The 23040-nt window shown below is 38.4% G+C and overlaps 1 protein-coding gene across 3 annotated transcripts in view; it reads right to left on the bottom strand.

Annotated features, from left to right (window-relative positions):
• Positions 1 to 23040, bottom strand: part of FAM149B1 (family with sequence similarity 149 member B1) — a 49989-nt gene that overhangs the window by 1058 nt on the left and 25891 nt on the right. Inside the window, exons 6-13 of one of the 3 annotated variants that reach the window (XM_061405328.1) lie at positions 20968 to 21132; positions 17418 to 17605; positions 8619 to 8743; positions 7000 to 7106; positions 4141 to 4365; positions 2643 to 2766; positions 2280 to 2405; positions 463 to 541 (exon numbers count right to left, since the gene is read on the bottom strand). In XM_061405328.1, the coding sequence (XP_061261312.1) occupies positions 463 to 541; positions 2280 to 2405; positions 2643 to 2766; positions 4141 to 4365; positions 7000 to 7106; positions 8619 to 8743; positions 17418 to 17605; positions 20968 to 21132 (1139 nt within the window). The remainder of the gene's footprint in view (positions 1 to 462; positions 542 to 2279; positions 2406 to 2642; positions 2767 to 4140; positions 4366 to 6999; positions 7107 to 8618; positions 8744 to 17417; positions 17606 to 20967; positions 21133 to 23040) is intronic. The other 2 variants (XM_061405329.1, XM_061405330.1) reach the window with 2 other exon arrangements.

Below are 23040 nucleotides of genomic sequence, written 5' to 3'. Positions count from 1 at the left end.
TGTCTTGACATTGTGAATTTCTTTTCTTACCTTGGCCTAGCAGTTTAACTAAATTGAATGAATGTGGTGGCTCTGCTCTAAGAAAACTTAGAGCAGTTTAATCCATAGCAATACAGGTTTTTGCCTACGTAATAAAATCCATGCAGTGTTTGAATGTTATGAAAATGATTTATTTGGCTTAATTTGTTTATATTAAAAAAAAAAAGCATTGTTTACTCTGCCAGAATGGCAAGAGGAAAATTTATATATGAGAAAACAGATCTGGAACTTCTTGGCTTTGAGCAGTTAGAGTTCTCTTATTTTTCTTTTTATTACTATATCCTATATTCCAAAATGAATTTGAGATGATTTACAAAGATGTAGGAAAACAAAATATAAAATCTGGAGGAAGAAAAAATAATAAGCATGGGAAAAAAGCAAGATCTTAACAAGACTGTAGTAAAATAAGAGCCATGACCCCACCTGTCCCTGCAGATCCCCTACCAGGTCGGGCCTGGTGAGGATACTCAGCAGCACACACACGACGATACTGCATATCTGGCTGAAAAAGAGAGAAGATGAGTCACTGCTTACAGTGTGACTTCTTCCAGAGGATAATGTGTTAGTTGTTTTACAAGGGAAAGTCGGACAGCAATGTAATTGGCATCATCTGTCAGTCTGAGGGACAGTTGGCTGAATATACACTTAACATTCCAAGTTAAAAATCCCAAGCCAGCAGCCCACAGAATGATTGTTAACTTGTAAAAATTGCAAGTTCTGCAACTTTATTAATATGCCTTTAAGAAAATCTTAGCATTTATAAATAATCCATATGGTTTAATATTTCTAAGTACTCATAATTGGCTCTCAAGGGAATTTGAATCTGATTTCCATTGCCTGCTAACTGTTTAAAACAACAGAACAGAACGACCTCCATGCTTAAAATGTGACTCTCAATATGGGACTCAAACATTTCAAAACTGCTTTAAGGGATTTAAAGGTTTTAAGATACAACTAAAATATCCACATGCAGATACTAAAAAAAGAGCTGTCAATGCCGTTTTGCTGATACTTCTGGAATAAAAAACATCTCAGTTTCTTGTCAGCATTGGAATAAGAGATTTGAGGGTTTTTTTTTTTTTCCTCTCCTGATGAAGCCCCATGTTTTCTATCAATGGTCAGCAAACTTTTTTTTTTTTTTTAATAGAGGACCAGATAGTAAACATTTCAGGTTTTGTGGAACATACTGTCACTGGAACTAGGAAAGCAGCCACAGAAAGTACAAATGGTGGCTCTGCTCTAAGAAAACTTTATTTACAAAAACAGTCAGTTAAGCTGAACACCTCATGAACTAGAATAGAGGAAAGAAAAGATTCTTCCCTAGAGCCTGCAGTGGGAACGTAGCTCTGCTGATACCTTGATTTTGGACTTAACAGACTCTGGAACTGAGAGAATAGATTTACATTGTCTTAAGCCACCCAGTTTGTGGTGGTTTGTTAACGGCAGCCCTAGGAAGCAGTACAATGTCCCATTCATTTATTCTCACCCCTCTTCTAATGGAGGAAAAAGATCATATGGTGCTTTAGGCTGATACAGTTTAAGGATTATGAGTTGAGATAAGTGGGTTGCAAACACCACTGTCTTGAAAACTGGTTTAGGATGTGGGTGCTTGGTTCTTGGGCCATAAGTGTGCCTCAGTCACTCTGAGCTTTCCAAGCCCTCTTGTACAAAGCAAATGCCATGGGGCTGAGCTCCTGGCTTGTAGTTTGGGGCAAGGTCAGTGCATGACCTCTAGTCTCCCAGTCAGGTTGTTTCTGTTGTTTAAAAGTAAAAAGGCTAGTAAATGTACATTTAGTGGTGACAGTGTTAGCATTTCAAACACCAGTTAACAAAACTATGAAAGTCTTAACTTGCTCATCCACCAGCCCACAACATAATCTCTTACCACTTTTTAATTCCCTCAGAGCAATGTTAAAAGAATGAAGGTAATGCTAATCTGATACGCACTGGGGTTTAACGTTTTTTTGCTTATTCTCAGAAGTATCTAAATTTTAAATTGCTTAGAATTTGCTATTTATATATAAGGCTTTTTACCTTATTTTTACAAGTTAAAATAATGAGTGGCAGAGAGCAGTTAGAGTTTCAACAAATATACTTAAAATGTAAAACACTATTTTTATTAGAACCTCAGCTTTTACTCTTAGAGTTGATTAAGTCACCATATAAAGCTTTAAGCCTGCCAAACTAGTTTTTTTTCCCATTTCCTCAGCTATCAGACAATAGAGGAAGTATGTCACTACCAAAAATGACTGAGTTGTATTGGGCCTGGAGAAGAAGTCAGGTAGCAGGAGCTTCTCCTGGGGCTGCTGATGGTTAGGCTCATCCACCACAGCACTTCGAGCTCGACTGGAATCGCTATGGGTTTTCTGCAGAAGGGATAAGAATTACAGAAACAGTTAATTTATAGTGGAGCTGTGCGTGTCCAGTATCAGCCCTAACAGGTATGGTAATTGCAGGCCAAGCAGCTCCAATTCCATTGTCAAATTAGAATTCAGTTTGTACTTTTGACAAAATACAGAAGTCAAGACCAGAGCACAGATCCTGCAGAATTACTGACTATGAGGTTTTATAAACATTGGAAAGGCAATAGGAAGGAGACATACCGTTTGCCTTTGTGGCCCCACCGTGCTCAAGTGTTCTGCTTCAGCTGTCCCAATAGGTGGCAGCAGATTATTTCGACTCAGCGGCAGTGGTGAGGGAGAGGAGAGCGAGTCGGCCGCCACAGGGCTGCAGATCCCACCAGCAAAAACCAAGATATGAAAGCATAAAATTATAATATAAACAAATTGGTTAGAATCAAATACATTGAACAGATGAGTTTAATATCATGCACAGAAAGCTTTAAGCTGCCTACACTTATAAATGAAGCGATCTCAAAGGATTTTGAAGAATGAAAATTTTGGGCTTTCTTCACAGTATTTTCTTATTTTTTGTTGAAACGTCATCCTGAGTGCACAGCAGAATTTGACCCTTTGTCCCACAAAGAACTGGAATAAAACAATTTTCCCTATCCTGAGTTGTATTTTTTCTGACAAATTCATAGATTTGTAATTTCGCATCTGATGAAACTCACAGTTCTGGGCCTTCTGGTTGTCCTTTCCACTAAAAATTATAATTCCCAGGTACGGATCCTAAACTTTATTTCCTTCCAAAGGATTTGGAGCAGTTACAATATTACTCATGCCCAAGACAGTAATTAAAGCTGAACGATACTTTTCATATCCCAGAAAAAAACAAAGCAACTTATTTTTCCACTTCGGGAAAAAAAGCATTGTCAGAGGGATGAGAGATTAATTTTACATCAAAACCACTCATACCCAAGTGAATGTATAGATTGGTATAGATCATACACCAATAAAGTCAAAATTAAGAAATGTTGGGAGAGAAGTATAGTGACATATGCTTCATTCAGAGGCTGAATTCAAAACGCTGAATTCAGTTATGGTGTTATTAATTCCTACCCTTGATCATAGTCTTAGAAATCAACCCTCGTAACATGTTTTTTAAATTAACAACTAATGGAAGGATTTTATTTTAAAAACTTGGAGTCTTTTGCACAATGAGGTGGGAAAAGGGAAGAGGACATGTTTACTTTTATTTCCTAAGATGTGCCAAGGGACATTTTTTCCCTGGTGTACAGGCAACTACTTATCTGAGATTTACAAAGTTTTCATTGTCAGTGAAATAAGTAAATCCTATTGGTATGGAAAAATATTAAAGGAGATTTAATCATCATTTGGGGGAAGAATTTTATGAGCATGTTCCCACTAAGGAAAATGTTTTAATAAAAATATATATAGAATGTCTTCTATTCCTTTGATGAGTTCTGTTGGAATATTCTAGCCAACATTTTATTTGTGGAAATATGTTTAGCTAAATCAGAAGGAAGATAAGTATAATCAGAAGATAAGTATATATTTTATTCAAATATAACTCCATTTTCTTCTGTATTAGATTTAAACCAGTGTACAACTCATCATAAGAATATGTAGTGATTACTGCCTAGGCATATATTTCAATCTTATCTTTAAATTCATTCTATATGTAAAATTCTTCATTAGTTTTACCACAGATTCCAGAAATTCTGCTTTTGAAACCTACACTCGGGATCCTCTGCGTATTTCGTCCATAAGTCTTGGTGTTCCAGCGCGTGAATGGCTTGTGCTGATGGGATGAAGGGTACGTGGTGGGGGGTTGCGTCTCCTGGCGGACTGCACTGTATATGACAGAAATGATGTACTAAGCTTCAGGGCTCGATTTGGCCAATTTCGAGTTGAAAAGATGGTACTGGACCCAGGTCTCATAAGTAGCTTGTCATCAAGATCTCTAGTGGCCAAATATCAGAAACCCACAGTGAGATCAAGACTGCTCTGTACAGGGAGACAGAACTCAAAGGGTAAAAAGCCTTAAACTTTCAAGTACATTCAAGGGAGAGAAAGGCAAAAAGAGAAAACAATCAATAAATAACCTAGTTTTAGATGTCATATAATCTATCTCAGGAATGAGAATGTGTACCTGAAAGAAGGACATCATTTCAGTCTTACACATGATTTACTAGAATGGAGACTTGGGAAAGCAAGTACTTTATTCACCTGCCATCAGAGTCACTTCTTCAGTTACTGGTAAAGGCTAACCTGCAGTGTAGCTACTCCAAAGTGCTTCCCAGAAGTTTACCTCAGGGAATGAGCTTCCTACCATGCTGGAGGCTTTCTTTTTGCTGAAGGCATGTCATCAGAAAGACTTAGTTGAAGGGCCAGTATTGCTGCTTAGTAGTGGTGTGGCACTAGTGTGCTTCCACTGCAGAGATTAAAATGCTGAGCTAGTTAAAGCCCACAGGGGTAGGGGTTCCTTAGAAAAAGCTGGGAACAGGAAAAGGGTTCAGAGCCTTGTGCAGCCCAGGTCAGTAGATCTCCATTTGCGTAAACAACTGTGAAATACAATACTCTTTTGTAAGTCCTCTGTAAATAAAATACCATATTCAACAGTTCAGTAGCTTAAACTCTGCCCCACAGATTCAGGTGCTTCATTTTTGTGTTTTAAGCAGATGAGAGACCGTTTGATTTTATTGTAAGGCACCTAAGAGATAGTATTTACGCTGTGATATGGAGGGAAAGTGGAAGAATAACACTCTGCCACAGGCTTTGGCTTTCATCACGTTCTTCAAGCTTTCAGGCCACTTTGGTATCCTCTAGCACAAACTATGCCTCAGAGTTTGGAGAACTTTAAAGGAAAAACGCCCATCACAGAATAGGGCTAAACCTTGAGCATTACTTGTAAGAGATATTTCTCGTCTTGCCTCCCTAACCATTCACTTAAGCCTTTTGTTTACACAGCCTACCTGCTTTCTAATTATAGGAGTTTAGGCCTTAGCTGCTCTTCATTTATCTTTATTTTTCCTCTGGACTACTCACTTGTAAGTGGATTTATCACCTCCACACTTCTAGATCAGTCTCCAAATCTGACCTCTTCTATACAGCCCATCATCGTAAACTCAACAGACCCTACACTCATCTCCCCTGTCCCCAAACCATCTTCCCTTGAGCTTGAAATCTGAGTTCACCTTTATTCCTGTTTTTTATAGAATCTGATTTCTTTTATGATAACTCTTCAACTATTTTATTACTTTTTTAGTCTTGGCTACATCTTGAGAACAGACCCATAGCTGCCTGAATTCCTGCATTAGATTCCTTTACCTTTAGTTCCTCCTTCTTTAATCCAATCTATGTTCTACTGCTATGAAATCTTTCAAATTCCTGATTTAAATTGATGTTCTCCAAAGCTGACTCATACACTGCTGGGTGGGAATGTAAAATGGTACAATTCTTTTGAAAAAATTTTATGAAAGTTTATTATAAGATTAAACATATCCTTTCATTTCTGTATATTGATAAATGAGACCATATGTCCACAAAAAAGACCAGTACAAGAATATGTATAGTGCCTTTTATATATAACAGCCCCAACCTAAAAAACAGCCTGTGTTCATTAACAGAAGAATGGATAAATAAGTTGTGGTATATTATTAGAATACTAGTTGGCAGTAAAGGAGAAGGCAATGGCACCCCACTGCAGTACTCTTGCCTGGAAAATCCCATGGATGGAGGAGCCTGGTAGGCTGCAGTCCATGGGGTCGCTAAGAGTCAGACACGACTGAGCGACTTCACTTTCACTTTTCACTTTCATGCATTGGAGAAGGAAATGGCAACCCACTCCAGTGTTCTTGCCTGGAGAATCCCAGGGATGGGGGAGCCTGGTGGGCTGCCGTCTATGGGGTCGCACAGAGTCGGACACGACTGAAGCGACTTAGCAGCAGCAGCAGTTGGCAGTAAAAGAGAATCACATGCAACATGAATGGATCTCAGAAACAAGACATTCAAAACCCTCCACTGTCTGGTTCCAAAGATCTTTAATTCCAGTCTCTGCTTTCCCACTAATCACACCAGTGGTCTTTTGATCAGAACATTGAAGTTCTAACCTATTGCCTCCTATTCTACTATAGCAAAAAACGATCTGCTTTCTCTTCTAAATATTTGTATTTTCCTGTCTCCAAACCTTTCCCCACATCATTTTTCATATCTAGAATAGCCTTGCTACTCTTCTCTGCTTATCCAAACTTCCATCTTACAAGGACACATTTAAAACCTGAACTTCCCACCAAAATGCTTCCCTTCTTTGGGGACTGCCATAGTGTTCACTCACTTGAAGTACACACACTTGGTACTCAGCCACAGGAATGCCCTATATGGTTAGGTCTCTTTTTAGTTGTGTGTCTTCTCACCACTTATTTTATCAGCTCCTTGAAGTTGGAGACCATTTTCCTTATATGTTTTTACTCCCCACATATCTCTGGTTGCTTGGTAGGTACTCAATACATGCATGTTGATTGACTTGACTTTGCTTTCCTTTTATTTTTTAGTGATCTACTTAAACTCTATAGTCGTAAAATTTTATACTTCTTACAGGAGCTTGTCCATTAGAGAGAGATTTCTTGGCTGTAGAGGCATCCCATGAACCAAGAGACCATTCACATTTGGCTGATGACCACTTGCTGCTTGACAGAGACTCATCTACATGTCAAAAGAAGATGTTTCTCATTGGTTGGTGAAGATACCAGCTTAGTTTCCCAACTTTGCCAAAAGTTAATATTTCCAAATTAGATCATTTATATATTTTTTTCTCCCATGCCTTAACTTTTGTAGTATCTTGGCCAGTATCCCAGCTGGGGCCCCAAGTCCACTGTTAAGATGACAAGATCAGAATCACCCTCTTCATTTCTGAATGGGGAAGCCTGATCAACTTATGTGAAAGCAATTAATAGCCAGTCTCATAGGGGAAAGAGAACCTTTATTATTTACATTACATTAGAAAAAACAACATGGAACAAAAATGGGAAGAATAAGGGTAAACTCTAGTATATAATCTCTTTTACCATCACATAATCCTGTGCTCTGCTAATGCTTTCTCTGCTACACCTGGAGCAGTCAGCTCTCAATAATAAGCTCAAATCTGAAGACTATTAGAAGGAGTTAAGCTTATTTGTTCTAATGTTGGCAGGATTTAGTCTTACATGGACTGCCACTGCCACCTTAGTGTCCTGTTTATTTTCTCTCTTAGGTAATCAGTTCAGGGCCGTTTCTGGTTAGCTCCTCCTCTCCCAAGTAGGCATTTTTCTCCTACTTTCTCTCTAGAATATTTGGATTATTGCTTCTCCTTCCTTTGGTCATCAACAACTAGAAACGTGTATGTTAACTTTTCAGAGCTTGGGCTACTTAAACCATAAGCAGACCAGTTTGACATATAGAAGTATTTTATTACTGTCACAGGAATATTAGATTACCTGGGTCATCCTCCAGTGTGATAAGATATGGGCCTTACTGAGTTTATTTTTTAATTGAAGTATAATTGATGTACAGTATAAGTTACAGGTATGTATAGTATAGTTATGTACAAGCTGAATTTACTTTTAAATAACCATTTAAAAAATATAGTTGCACAATATCTGGCCAGTATACCAACAAAGCAAACACTAGATCAGGCTCATCAACCTGCAAGAAATGGCCATCTTTATATGCTTAAGACTTTTTTGAAACCATTTTCTCTTCCCTTTGGTTTGCCTTTTACACCTGGGTAATGATTACTAAACCTCCAAAAGCAAAAAAGTCAACAGATTCAAATATAAAAAATAAAAGCCAGGTAGGTCAAGATAACAGAAAAAAAGAGGGAAGAAGTCAAAAAGAAATTCAAAAGATATAATGTTAAGGCCATAGAAAATCTGACATTGGCCCCTCATTTCATTATATATTTCATTCTTCCCAAAGCTGCCTGGAGCTGACCATATAATTGAATCTCAATTGCACAGCTTATAGATACCTTTTCAAAAGAGCTGAAAATTACTTATCAACTCTAACTTGCTGTTTTTTCAAAATGAAACTTTTGCAAGGAATCGCTGGATTACTATGAAAACACATAAGTTTACTGGAAAAAAAAAGTCATAGTGATACAATTAAGGCAAATAACTGAGCAGACTTCTCTATAAGAACAGGCCTAGGCTCTCCTGTTCATTCCCCTGTGGGACTTACCGGATTTGAGGTGACAGACAGCACCTTAGACTGTGGCACTCGAGGTAAGACCAAAGGCTGTAGTTCACTCAGCACACAGGGGCTTTGTGAAGCTGGTCTGGTGATTGCAACATTACTCTCATCATCTGAGCAAAGGAATAGAATCTATTATCCATGGATATCTTCAGACCCACAGCAACAGTACTGTGAAAAAAAATCTCCCCTGAGAATTCATAATCTCAAGCTAGGCTTCACTAATCTTTATAACCCAGTTTCACACCACCTGCATGGTTCCAAAAAACCCTTTAAACCATGAATTTATTTTAAAGTGGTTTCTCAGGCTGGTGATGCCTGTTGGTTCCTGGAAGAATGAAAAGCAAAGATTATTAGAGCAAAGCTATCTAATGGGACATTTGGAGATTGAAGGAAATATTCTACATATGCACTCTCCATGATAGTGGCCTCCAGCCACATGTGGCTATAGAGGATTTAAAATTTGGCTAGTGTGGGGCCTAGTAAAACTTACAAGTTATTGCAGAGTAAAAGAAACCATAAACAAAACGAAAAGACAACCTGCAGAATGAGAATAAGTGTTCGCAAATGACATGACTTAATTTCCTAAATATACAAACAGCTCATATAGCTCAACAAAAAACAACCCTATCCAAAAGGGATCCAACCCTGGCAGAAGACCTAAGTATATATTTCTTCAAAGAAGACATACAGATGGCCAATGGGCACAAGAACAGATGCTCAACACTGCTAATTATTAGAAGAAATGCAAATCAAAACAGTGAGGTACCAACTCACATGAGTCAGAATAGCCATCATTAAAAAGTATATAAATAACACATGCTAAAGAAAGTTCAGAAAAAAGGGAACCCTCCTACACTTCTAGTGGGAATATAAGCTCGTGTAGCCACTGTAGAAAACAGTATGGAGGTTCCTTAGAAAACTAAAAATAGAGTTACTGTATGATCCAGCAATCCCATTCCTGGGCATATACCTGGACAAAACTATAATTCAGAAAGATGCATGTACCCCAGTGTCCATAGCACCACAAGAGCCAATACATGGAAACAACCTAAATGTCCACTGACAGATGAATGGATAAAGATGTGTGTGTGTGTGTGTGTGTGTATATATATATATATATATATATGGAATACTACTCAGCCATAAAAAGAATGGAATAATGCCATTTGCAAAAACATGGATGCAGTGAGATTATTACACTAAGTGAAGTAAGTCAAAGAAAGGCAAATATCACATGATATCATTTGTAGAATCTAAAATATGACACAAACCTATTTGTGAAACAAAAAATTATGGACATAGAGAACAGACTGGTTTCTAAGGGGGAGGAGGATGAAGGAAGGATGGAGTGGTAGACTGGGGTTAGCACATGTAGGCTTTTATCGAATGGATTAAAAAAAAACAAGGTCCTACTGTATAGCACAGAACTATATTCGGTATCCTATAGTAAACCATAATGGAGAAGAATATTAAGTTATGTATATATGGATGACTGAATCACTGCTGTACAACAGTAATTAACACAACCATTGTAAATCAACTATACTTCAATTTAAAAAAATTTAGTGTGATTGAGAATGGAATTTTAAAATTACCTAATTGTAATTAATTAAAAATTTAAATAGCCACGTGACTAGTGAAACTTCATACCCATTACCACTGCCAGTTTTTGTGGCAGCGGTAATTACATGTCTCTGGAGAAGATATATACTGAGTGTATAATAGTGTCACATGTATATCCACTTGCATACATATTGTTTATGGCTGCTTTCAAGGACAGAGTTAAGTAGTTGCAATAGATTGGATGGCTGGCAAAGGCTAAAATATTTACTGCCTGGTTCTTTATACACAAACTTTGCTGACCCCTATTTTAGGACATTTCAGTCAACCCACTAAACCAGTCAGAGATCCTCTAGCTCCATTTTAAAATTACTTTCTTCTTTTTTTCAAACTTTAAGTTTCACAATAACCTTAATTTATGGATACACAGAAAAATAAGTGGTGTTTGGCATATTTGAAACGTTGTGCATGAAGTATTAGTTACTTGGGCTGCCATTAAATGCCAGAGACTGGGTGGCTTAAACAATAGAAATTAATTTTCTCACAGTTCTGGAGCCTCAAAGTCCATGATCAAGGTACTGTTGGGGTTGGTTTATAGTGTGACCTCTATTCCTGGCTCCTAGGCACAGTTGCCTTTTCGCTTTGTCTTTGTTTGCATGACCTTTGCTCTTTGCATGCATAGAAAGAACTCTCATGTCTCTTCCTTTCCTTAAGGATACCAACCCTATAGGATTAGGGTCTCACCATTCCGACCTCATTTAACCTTAATTATCTCTCTAAAGGCCATATCACCAAACATAACCACATTGGGTGTTAGGCCTTTTGGATTTTAAGGGGAACACAATTCAGTCCATAACACATGGATAAACCATTTGTTTATCCATCAGTTGATGGATGTTTAGGTTGCTTCCACTTTTTTGACTCTTATGAATAATGCTGCTGTCAGCATTCATGCAAGGCTTTTGTGTGGCTATATTTCACTTTCTCTAGGTTATATACCTTTGAGCAGAATTGCTGGGTCATATGGTAATTTAACTTTTTGAGGAACTGCCAAACTGGTTCCATAGTGACTGTACCACTTTGCATTCCCACCATTAATTTACGAGCATTCCAATTTCACATACTCATCAATACTTGTTACTGTCCTTTTTTAATCTTTAATACAGTCGCACTAGTGGGTATGAAGTGGTGTCTCATTGTGGTTTTGGTTATTTGATTCCCCTAATGAATAATGATTTTGAACATCTTTTCATGTACTTATTGGCTAGTTGTATATCTTCTTTGGAGAAATTGCTCTTTGAGTTATTTGCTGATTAATTGGATTGTTTTTTCTTTTGTTTCTGGGTTGTAGTTCTTTATATATTGTGGATACTAGATTCTTATTAGGTCTATGGTTTACATAGATTTCCTCCCATTTTGTAGGCTGTCTTTTCACTTTCTTGATAATGTCCCTTGATACACCCTAAAGTATTTTATTTTGATGAAATCCAATTTATCTGTTTTTTCTTTGGTTATATGTGGTCTTGGTGTCAGATGACATCTAAGAATCAGCTGCCAAATCTAAGCTCATTGAGATTTACTCCAATGTTTTCTCCTAAGTTTTATGTAGCTCTGAAGTGTGTTCCTTTGGTCCATTTTGAGTTGATATTTTTTATATGATGTGAAGTAACGGTCCAACTTCATTCTTTTGCAGTTGTCCCAGCACCATTTCCTTTTTTTTCCCCATCTGAATTTTTTTTTTTTTGATTGACAGAGTTGATTTACAATATTCAGTAAGTTTCAGGTGTACAACATAGTGGTTTACAATTTTAAAAGGTTATACTCCATTTATAGTTATGATAAAATATTGGCTATGTTCCCTGCCAGCATCATTTCTTAAAGAGACTCTTCTTCCCCCATAGGCTTGGCTCCCTTGTTGAAAATCAATTGACCATAGATGTGTGGGTTTATTTATGGACTTTTTATTCTATTCCATGGATCAATATATGTTCTTATGCCAGTACTACACTGTTTTGATCACTGTAGCTTTGTATTATCTTTTAAAATCAAGAAGTATGAATCCTCCAAATTTGTTCTTTTTCAATATTGTTTTGGATATTCAGGATATCTTGCATTTCTATATGAATTATCTCTGCCTTTTAAAAAAGGCAGCTGGAATTTTGATAAAGTTGCACTCAGGCTGTAGATATATTCAGGGAGACTCCCTGGAGAAGCCCACGGATGGAAGAGCCTGGTGGGCTGCAGTCCATGGGGTCACGAAGAGTCAGACACGACTGAGCGACTTGACTTTCACACATTGGAGAAGGAAATGGCAACCCACTCCAGTGTTCTTGCCTGGAGAATCCCATGGACTGGGGAGCCTGGTGGGCTGCCGTCTGTGGGGTCGCACAGAGTTGGACACAACTGAAGAGACTTAGTAGTAGCAGCAGCAGCCATCTTAACAATACTACGTCTTCCGATACATAAGCAGAGCCTGTCTTTCCATTTGTGTGTGTGTGTGCGCAGTCACTCAGTCAAGTCCAACTCTTTGCAACCCTGTGGACTGTAGGCTGCCAAGCTCCTCTGTCCATGGAATTTTCTACACAGGAATACTGGAGTGGGTTGCCATTTCCTACTCCAGGGGATCTTCCAGACCCAGGAATCGAACCTGCATCTCTTGCGTCTCCTGCATTGGCAGGCAGATTCTTTACCACCGCACTGCCTAGGAAACCCCTTCCATTTCTTTCAGTTCAGTTCAGTCACTCAGTTGTGTCTGACTCTTTGCGACCCCACAGACTGCAGCATGCCAGGCTTCCCTGTCCATCAGCAACTCCTGGAACTTACTCAAACTCATGTCCATCAAGTTAGTGATGCCATTCAACCATCTCATCCTCTGTTGTCCCCTTCTCTTCCCACCTTCACCCTTTGCCAGCATCAGGGTCTTTTCCAGTGAGTCAGTTCTTTGCATCAGGTGGCCAAAATATTGGAGTTTCAGCTTCAGCATCAGTCCTTCCAATGAATATTCAGGACTGATTTCCTTTAGGACTGACTGGTTGGATCTCCATGCAGTCCAAAGGACTCTCAAGAGTCTTCTCCAAACCACAGTTCAGAAGCATCAATTCTTCGGCACTCAGCTTTCTTTATAGTCCAACTCTCAAATCCATACATGACTACTGGAAAAACCACAGCTTTGACTAGATGGACCTTTGTTGGCAAAGTAATGTCTCTGCTTTTTAGTATGCTGTTGAGATTGGTCATAGCTTTTCTTCCAAGAATCAAGCGTCTTTTAATTTCATGGCTGTAGTCACCATCTGCAGTGATTCTGAAGCCCAAGAAAATAAAGTCTCTCACTGTTTCCATTGTTTCCCTATCTATTTGCCATGAAGTGATGGGACCAGATACCGTGATCTTATTAGTTTTCTGAATGTTGAGTTTTAAGCCAGGTTTTTCACTCTCTTCTTTCATCAAGAGGCTCTTTAGTTCTTCTTCTCTTTCTGCCGTAAGGGTGGTATCATCTGTATCAGTTCAGTTCTGTGCAGTGGCTCAGTCGTATCTGACTCTTTGCGACCCCATGATCCGCAGCACGCCAGGCCTCCCTGTCCATCACCAACTCCTGGAGTTCACCCAAACCCACGTCCATTGAGTCAGTGATGCCATCCAACCATCTCATCCTCTGTCGTCCCCTTCTCCTCCTGCCCTCAATGTTTCCCAGCATCAGGGTCTTTTCAAATGAGTCAGCTCTTCGCATCAGGTGGCCAAAGTACTGGAGTTTCAGCTTCAACATCAGTCCTACCAATGAACACCCAGGACTGATCTCCTTTATCTGCATATCTGAGTTTATTGATATTTCTCCCAGCAATCCTGATTCCAGCTTGTGCTTCATCCAGCCTGGCATTTCACATGATGTACTCTGCATATAAGTTAAATAAGCAGGGTGACAGCCTTGATGTACTCCTTTCCTAATTTGGAACCAGTGCATTGTTCCACGTCCGGTTCTAACTATTGCTTCTCGACCTGCTTAAGATTTCTGAGGAGGCAGGTCAGGTCATCTGGTATTCCCATATTTCCACGGTATGTTGTGATCCACACAGTCAAAGGATTTGGTGTAGTGAATAAAGCAGATGTTTTTCTGGAATTCTCTTGCTTTTTCTATGATCCAACTGATTTTGGCTATTTCGTCTCTGGTTCCTCTGACTTTTCCAAAACCAGCTTGAACATCTGCAAGTTCACAGTTCACAAACTGTTGAAACCTAGCTTGGAGAATTTTCAGCATTACTTTGCTAGCATGTGAGATGAGTGCAACTGTGCCGTAGTTTGAGCATTCTTTGGCATTGCCTTTCTTTGGGATTGGAATGAAAACTGACCTTTTCCAGTCCTATGGCCACTGCTGAGTTTTCCAGATTTGTTGGCAAATTGAGTGCAGCACTTTCATAGCATCATCTTTTAGGACTGGAAATAGCTCAACTGGAATTCCATCACCTCCACTAGCTTTGTTTGTAGTGATGCTTCCTTAAGGCCCACTTGACTTCACATTCCAGGATGTCTGGCTCTAGGTGAGTGATCATATCATCATGGTTATCTGAGTCATGAAGATCTTTTTTGTACAGTTCTTCTGTGTATTCTTGCCACCTCTTCTTAATACCTTCTGCTTCTGTTAGGTCCATACCATTTCTGTCCTTTATTGTGCCCATCTTTTCATGAAATGTTCCCTTGTTAGCTCTAATTTTCTTGAAGAGATCTCTAGTCTTTCCCATTCTATTGTTTTCCTCTATTTCTTTGCACTGATCACTGAGGACGGCTTTCTTTAGGCCTTACCTATTTTCTTTCAGTGTTTTGTAGTATTCTGTGTAGAAGTCCTATACTTCCTTGGTTCAGTTTATTCCTAAGTATTTTATTCTTTTTGATAATAGGTAAATAAATTGTTTCCTTAATTTCATTTTTGATTGTTCATTGATAGAAGCTGGAAGAATTTTGAGACGCATGATAGAGAAGTCACAAATTACCTTGAATAGACTTAGGAGAAATTTGGATTTGGAGGGTGCTGTAGGGAGGGGAAAGCTCAGAAGGAAATGAGGAACATACTAGAAACTGGAAGAAGGGAGAACATATTAGAAACTGGAAGAAAGGAGATGCTTGTTATTTTGTGACAAAGTTTAGTGAAATGGTCTTTTATGGTCATGTGGACAGGCTGAACTTTCAAAGTGATGATTTTAGTTATATAGCTATGGAGATTTCCTAGCAAAGTGTTAAAGGTGAAGCCTGATTTTTTTTCTTGCTGCTTATGATAAGACATGAGATGAGAGAAATTGAGGGAAAAACTATTAAACATAAAGAAAACAGGACTCAATGATTTTGAGAATTCTCAATCTCTCTAGATGCAAAAGATACCAAAAAAAAAGGAAGGCTATCAGGCCCCCAAAATTCTACTGGCAGGACACAACCTAATAAAATTACTTAGCTACGAACATGATACCTTTCATGTTAACAGGATGACTCAGAGGGTGAAATCAAGAGCTTAGAGGGGAGACCAGAGAGCTAAGAGGATTATTTCCAGGCCTTGAAACTTGATGAAGGAATCCCAAATATTTTCACATGTGGATTTCAGAATTGCTAGGGATCCCTTCCCCACCCCAGCCTTTAACTGGAGTGTCTATAATGGTTATCCTTTTCCTGGCACACTACTATATGTTGGGTTTGTTGGGGTCAAATACCAATAATTTGTCTCTAGGAACAGAATGGCTGGATTAAATAGTTAGATGTTTATGTACCTTTGTATTTAGTTTCACAGGGCTATAGAATAGAAATGAATTGTGCCCCCAATAACTTCACTTGCCCTGTATTACATCCAGGAACTTCATTCTTACCTGATTTCAAAAATCTATGGAGCTGAGGCTCCGTCATTCCAAGAATGATTCTCTTGGAAACTTTTAAAGACAGTTGACTGTACTTTGCATGTGGGAGCACATGACTCACTGGTGGCCAGTGGGAGGACTGTAGTGGACAAATTCCAATGTGGCCCCCCGCCACTAGCCCATGATTCTCATCTCTGGGTGTTCACACCTTTGTGTAATCCCCTCCCTTGGACGGTGGGCAGGACCTGTGACTTGCTTCAAACCAATAGATGATGGTAAAGGTGATGGAATGTCACCCTCTTGATTATGTTACATAATCTTCTGTCTTGATAGTAGATTAGCTCTCAGTCTTTCTTACTGAGAAAGCTTTGGAGAAGTAAGCTACCATGACTACTACAGCTACAAGAAACTGGATGCTTCCAAAAACATGAGCCGCAACATGAGAACCAGCTCTGACCAACACCCTGATTACAGCCCTGTGAGATCTTAAGTAAAGGACTAGCTGGCTGTTATTGGACTTCTCACTCACAGATCTGTGAGATAATAAATGTGTATTGTTTGAAGCTGCTAAGTTTGTGTTAATGTTTTGTGCAACATAGAAAACCAATGCAGACAATTGTTAAGACATTAAATATACATTTGACCATATACTCTGACAGTTCCACTCCTAGAAATCTACCCAAGAGAAAAAGGAAATATATGTCAAAATGTATGTCTTGTACCCTAGTGTTCATAAAAGCACTAATAGACCAAAAATGAAAATAGTCCAAACATCCAACAACAAATAAATGGATAAACGAGTTATGGAACAGTGGAATACTACTCAGCAATAAAAGGAATAAATTATTGACACATGGATGACTCTCAGAATGATTTATACTGGGAGAAAGAAGATGATTAAAAAAAAGAGTCAATACAACATGATTCCATTTAAGCAGGTAAGTTGTCACTTCAGGATAGTGAGTTGGGCAAGGGTAGGAGGGAGGGATTACAAGGTCATGAACTTTTGCGGGTAATGGATATGTTCACTGTATTGACTATTATAGTTTCATGGCTGTATATACATAAATCAACTTATTATATACTTTAAGTTTTACTAGTTTATTGTAAATCATTTCTTCAATAAAGTGGTTTTTAAAATGTATTTGTGACTTGCACATGTTTTTTTTTTCTCACAAATAATTACATTCAAAAAGAAAGCTCAGTCTCTAGTCATCATAGACTAGGCCTCTTTACTCATCCAGTCATTCCCAAATATTGTCCAACTATCTGTTAGTTTCTATAAGAAATACAAATATGATTCTTTTGTACTATTAAGCATATAATCTAATAGACTGGTTAGGGTTTGGAAGTCTTAATTATTTTTTTATATTGTTTTCACAAAGAGCCTTACCAGAAGCAAATCCCTCCCAGTGAGTACGTGTCAGCTGCTCCATACAGCTTAGGACCTTGCTCCACACATCGTCAAACACATAAGCAAGGACATCCTCTTTCATGCAGTAAAATGGAGCAATGGGCGGATACCCTAATTTCTGTTTCTCTGTAGCTGCTTCTGATTTCTTTCCATGAAACTCCTCTTCCCTGTAACAGAAACAAGAGGGAAAGATTTCATGGTTCTTCTTCACTGAGTGTTCACCACTATCTTTTGTGCTGCTTAGGAATGTGATCTGTGCTTCTCCCCGCTAAGTCTGACCCCCCACCCCCGCCAACCCTTGACATATGTAGCACAGATATTAAGTTCTCTTGTGAGTTAAGGAAGTTTTTAACAGAGGAGACTCTGCATTTTCCTTTTTACCCCCATTCCACCCCATATTCTGGCAAAAAATAGAACAAGAAAAAGGGTGAGAATCATTGTACTTTTTTTTAGCTTTAAACAGATGGCACTGTCAGTTGAGCAACAAGCAAGCTATGACTTGAACACAGAAATAATCTTTTTCTTGTAATTGGATAACATTTAGATTATATTAATGTGACACACTGAATGGTGTAACTGTGATTAGCTGCATAGTTATTTGAGGCAGTGATTCATTAGGGAAATAGTCCACATAGATTATTATATTGTATACTTTTACTAACCTAAATAAACATTTGGTAGTTGATTGTAAAGGAAAAAGAGAGAAACCCAACAGCATAGGAAGCTACTCGGGCTCTTCTGGAATCTGTATCTAAAATTCAGAAACTCCCAGTTAGGCAAGGCTATCTCTTCTCTGGCAGTGGGTATCAATAGCACAAATAGATTTCTAGGGGAAGAAAATCTGGCTGATAGATGTGCTTATCTGTGACAGTATAAACTAAGACAAAGCAAATTGTGGAACTGACTTGGGTAACAGTGAAAGTTACTCCTAGGGTAACAAAGTACTCAAGAATGAAATAGGAAACTAGGCTGGAAAGAAGGATGCTAAGATTTAAGCAGGACAGCCAGACTCTCTTTGCTTCTCCTTTCCAAAGGAAGAGCTAGCCTGGCATTAAGTGGTGGAGGAGGCTGTGTGTGTGTCAGTTGCTCGAGTCCGACTGCGACCCCATGGACTATCGCTTGCCAGGCTCCTCTGTCCATGGGATTCTCCAGGCAAGAGTACTGGAGTGGGTTGCCATTTCCTTCTCCAGGGGATCCTGACCCAGGGATGAAACCCAGGTTTCCTGCATTGTAGGCGGATTCTTTACCATCTAAGCCACCGGGGAAGCTGAATAGTATTGACTGTATTTCAATTTATATTTCTTTTAAGAGGAGATAACATAGCCATATGATGAAAATTCAAATTGCTTAGAAGGAAATGTATACATGTAGTGAAAAATAAGTTTCCTATATCTCTAGCCCAGTCCTCATTCCCAGAAGCAAACATACATGAGTCCAGAGAATGTTCCACCTTGCTCATCCAATTATCAATGTATCCTGGCCCATGATCCCTTATCAATATATATATATATATATATATAAATCTGCCTCTTTAAAAAAATAACTGCAGAGTATTCCATTGGATATACCATAATATATGTAGCCAGGCAGCTGTTGATCAACTAACTTTTTGCTTTTATAATCAATACCACAATATATTTCTAGAGATATTCCTTATGTATTAGGTTACAGCCCAATAAACTAACAAAAATGTAAGTAAAAAATGCATTTAATATACCTAACCTGTTGAACATTATAGCTTAGCCTAGCTTCCTTAAATGTGCTCAGAAGACAAATTAGCATACAGCTGGGCAAAATTATCTAACACAAAACCTATTTTATAATAAAGTGTTAAATATCCCATGTAATGTATTTCATACTCTACTGAAAGTGAAAAGCAGTGGTTGATGGGTATAAAATGGCTTAAGTGTGTTGGCTGTTTACCCTCATGGTAGTGTGCCTGACTGGGAGCTGCAGCTTGCTGCCACTGCGCAGCATCCTGAGAGGGTACTGCATATCGCTAGTCCAGGAAAAGACAGAAATTCCAATGGACAGTTGCTATTCAATGTGTATCACTTCTATACCATTGTAAATTCAGAATTCATAAGTCAACTCATCTTAAGTTGGGGACTGTATGTATGTAGTTCTTTGGCTACATAGGTGTCTTATTTGTAGGGTAGATTCCTATCAATAGATTATTGAGTCAAAGGGTATGTGCATTTCAATTTAAAGAGGTGGTATAATTCTCCAGTAGTGAAAGAATATGCCTATTTTCTCATTCAAGGAATAATCAAATTTCTTTATCTTTTGTCTTTTGATAGTCTGTCAGGTAAAAGAGTACTCATGATAATTTTGATTTGCATCTCTGAATGAGACTGAGTTTCATTTCATATATTTAAGATCCATTTTCTTATAATGTGAACTCTGCCATGTTCTTTGTTTTGTCCTTAATTTTTTCCTTATTGATATACATGTTAAGGAAATTAAGCCTCTGTGCATGCATTAACTGCAAATATTTTTGCCAGTTTGTCTTCTGACTTTATGAATTTTTTATGCAGAAGTTTTATTTTAAGCAGTTATTTTTAAATGACTTGTAGATTTTAAGCTATAGTTAGAAAGGCCTTCCCTATTCCCAAACTATTAAAAAAATCTTTCATATCTTATTTTCTTCCAAACTTACATGATTTCATTCATGACATCTCAGTATCTCAGTGGTATCTCTAAAGAGAAGACTGCCTTCCTAAAAATCTTCCCTGTATTACTTGAAAATTCATTTGGGTTTGAGTCATGAACATCACGTTTTGGAGTAGTTAAATCAGCTTTATTTAAAGCTAAAATGAAGGGAAAAGACCTTTGAGGAAAAAGGAGGAGAAAAAACAGATAATTTGACTCAGGCCAGATGAAGTGAAAGGGAAGGGGGAAATCTCTGGAAAATCAAAAGAGCATACATATGATTCTCTTGGAACAATTAGCTAACTCATTGGTACTATGTACAGAAATCTGAGTTATGTCTACCTGAGCCTAGGACTGTATACATTGAACATAAAAGTCAGCATGGCTCAATAGGAAATAAGGGAAGAAAAGTCCAGAATCATGTGACACTAACTAGACCTAACCACAGCCTCATAGCCTGAAATTCTCACTTCCAGATGTGCCACTGTGACTATCATTCTGAACTTCTAAAGGCTTAGAGGAATAGTTTAAGACGTTAATATTTCAGGGATGTAGCATGGAACAGTAAGGGAGCCTGGATTTAGAATAAGATGAATAAAGTTTCCATGAATTACTGGTGATAACTGACAAAGAAAAATCAAATTATGTGGAGAAAAAATTAATTCATTTAAACTGTTTAATCCCAGGAAGAGGCAAATGACATGTGCAGGAAAAAACAATGTATATCAATTAAGTCTATGAATGCTGGACAACTGAGAAGTAACAGAACATAAATAACATAAATTTAATTATAGATAATACTGGTGCCATACTTTAGAAAAATAGATACTAATACACAAAACAGGGGAGTAAAAAGTTTAAAAGATACAATACTCACATATCTGTGTGGTCAAACGCTAGGTATTCCTCTATTATTCCCTCAGAAAATATTATACAGTCTTCTTCTCTTTCCATAGAACACAAGCAAGGGGATTTGGCAATGGAAGATGCTTTAGGACCATATGAAGATGAAAAATGTAACTTCTTTCCCCTAATGCCAAATCTGGGAGAGGGGAAAAACAGTAATTATGTTCAACATAAACAGTTCTCACAGGAACTCATTCATACAAGTTTCAGCTCAAAGTCCCTTCCCCTGGCGACACCTTCCTGTGCTACTCTAAACCTTAATACCTATTATTTCTCAGAACAGGAATAAATATGAGCCACACACCCACTCTGCGTAGGTGTATTATGCACCTAATACTGAAGCAGTTGCATACTACTTGCTATCTTTTCAGCTGCAATGGCTATGGCTACAACATAAGCTTTTTTTTTTTTTAATCTAAGAATATTTACATTCATGTTCAACTCTTTGAAGTACCTCAGGAGATTACAGGTTTATTTCAGTAACTTCATTGTTGTTGAAAATGCATGCACATTATTGTGCAATCGATCTCTTGAACTTATATTGCAAAACTGAAACTCTGGTATCCCTTAAACACTAACTGCCCCTTCCCCTTCCTCTCCTCCTTTGGGCAACTATACTTCTACTTTCTGTTTCTATGATTGGACTACTTTAGATACTAAATATGGGTGGAATCATATTGTATTTGTCCTTTTGTGACTAGCTTATTTCACTTATTAAATAATACTTTCAAGGCTCATCAATCCATATTATAGCATGTAACAGGATTTCCTTCTATAATATTCCATTGCATGTATATAAATTTTCTTTATCCATTTATCTGTGATGACCATCTGGGTTGTTTCCACCTCTTGGCTATTGTGATTAATGCTTCAGTGAATACTGGTGTGCAAATATCTCTTTGAGATCCTCCTTTGAATTTTTTTTGGATATATACCTGAGTGGGATTGCTGGTTCGTATAGTAATTCTATTTTTAGTGTTTTAAGAAGCCTCCATACTGTTTTCCAAGAGACAACAGGAGACTTCTCTGTAGCTCAAACGGTAAAGAATCTGCCTGCGAGGCAGGAAACCAGGGTTCAGTCGCTGGGTTGGGAAGTTCCTTGGGAGGAGGGAATGGCAATCCACTCCAGTATTCTTGCCTGGAGAATTTCATGGACAGAGAAGCCTGGCGGGCTACAGTCTGTGGGCTCACAAAGAGTCAGACACGACTGAGCACCTAACACAGCCCACACTGTTTTCTTTAGTGGCTGTACTGTTTTACACTCCATTCCCCCCAACAGTTCACAGAGTTCCAATTTTTTGTCTACATTTTTGCCAAAAGTTGTTGCTTTCTGTTCTCTAGATAGTGGCCACCCTGATGATGGGTGGTGGTGGTTTAGTCACAAAGTCGTGTCTGACTCTTGCGACCCCATGGATTTGTAGCCCACCTGACTCCTCTGTCCATGAGATTTTCCAGGCAAGAATACTGGAGTGGGTTGCCATTTCCTTCTCCAGAAGATCTTCCTGACCCAGGGACCAAACCAGCATCTCCTGCTTTGCAGTCAGACTCTTTATTGCTGAGCCACCAGGGACACCCAAAGACTGTTAAATGTTGACTAAACGCTTTCTCAGGCCACAAAACTAGACTGCATTTCCCAGGACCCCCATACAGTTAAACGATGGGTTCAATTCAGTTGTTACTCAGTCATGTCTGACTCTTTTCGATCTCATGAACTGCAGCACACCAGGCTTCCCTGTTCATCACCAACTCCCAAATTGCTCAAATTTATGTTTAACAAGTTGGTGATGCCATCCAACCATCTCATCCTCTGTCGTCCCCTTGTCTTCCTGCCTTCAAACTTTCCCAGCATCAGGGTCTTTTCCAATGAGTCAGTTCTTCACATCAGGTAGCCAAAGTATCAGGGCTTCAGCTTCAGCATCAGTCCTTCCAATGAATATTCAGCACTGATTTTCTTTAGGAATGACTAGTTTGATCTCTTTGCTGTCCAAGAGACTCTCAAGAGTCTTCTCCAACACCATAGTTCAAAAGCATCAATTCTTCGGCG

This window comes from Bos javanicus, chromosome 28 (assembly GCF_032452875.1).
Source record: "Bos javanicus breed banteng chromosome 28, ARS-OSU_banteng_1.0, whole genome shotgun sequence".
Lineage (NCBI taxonomy): Eukaryota > Metazoa > Chordata > Mammalia > Artiodactyla > Bovidae > Bos > Bos javanicus.
Note: the sequence above shows the minus strand (reverse complement) of the source record. Positions and strands in the feature narration are given on the sequence as shown.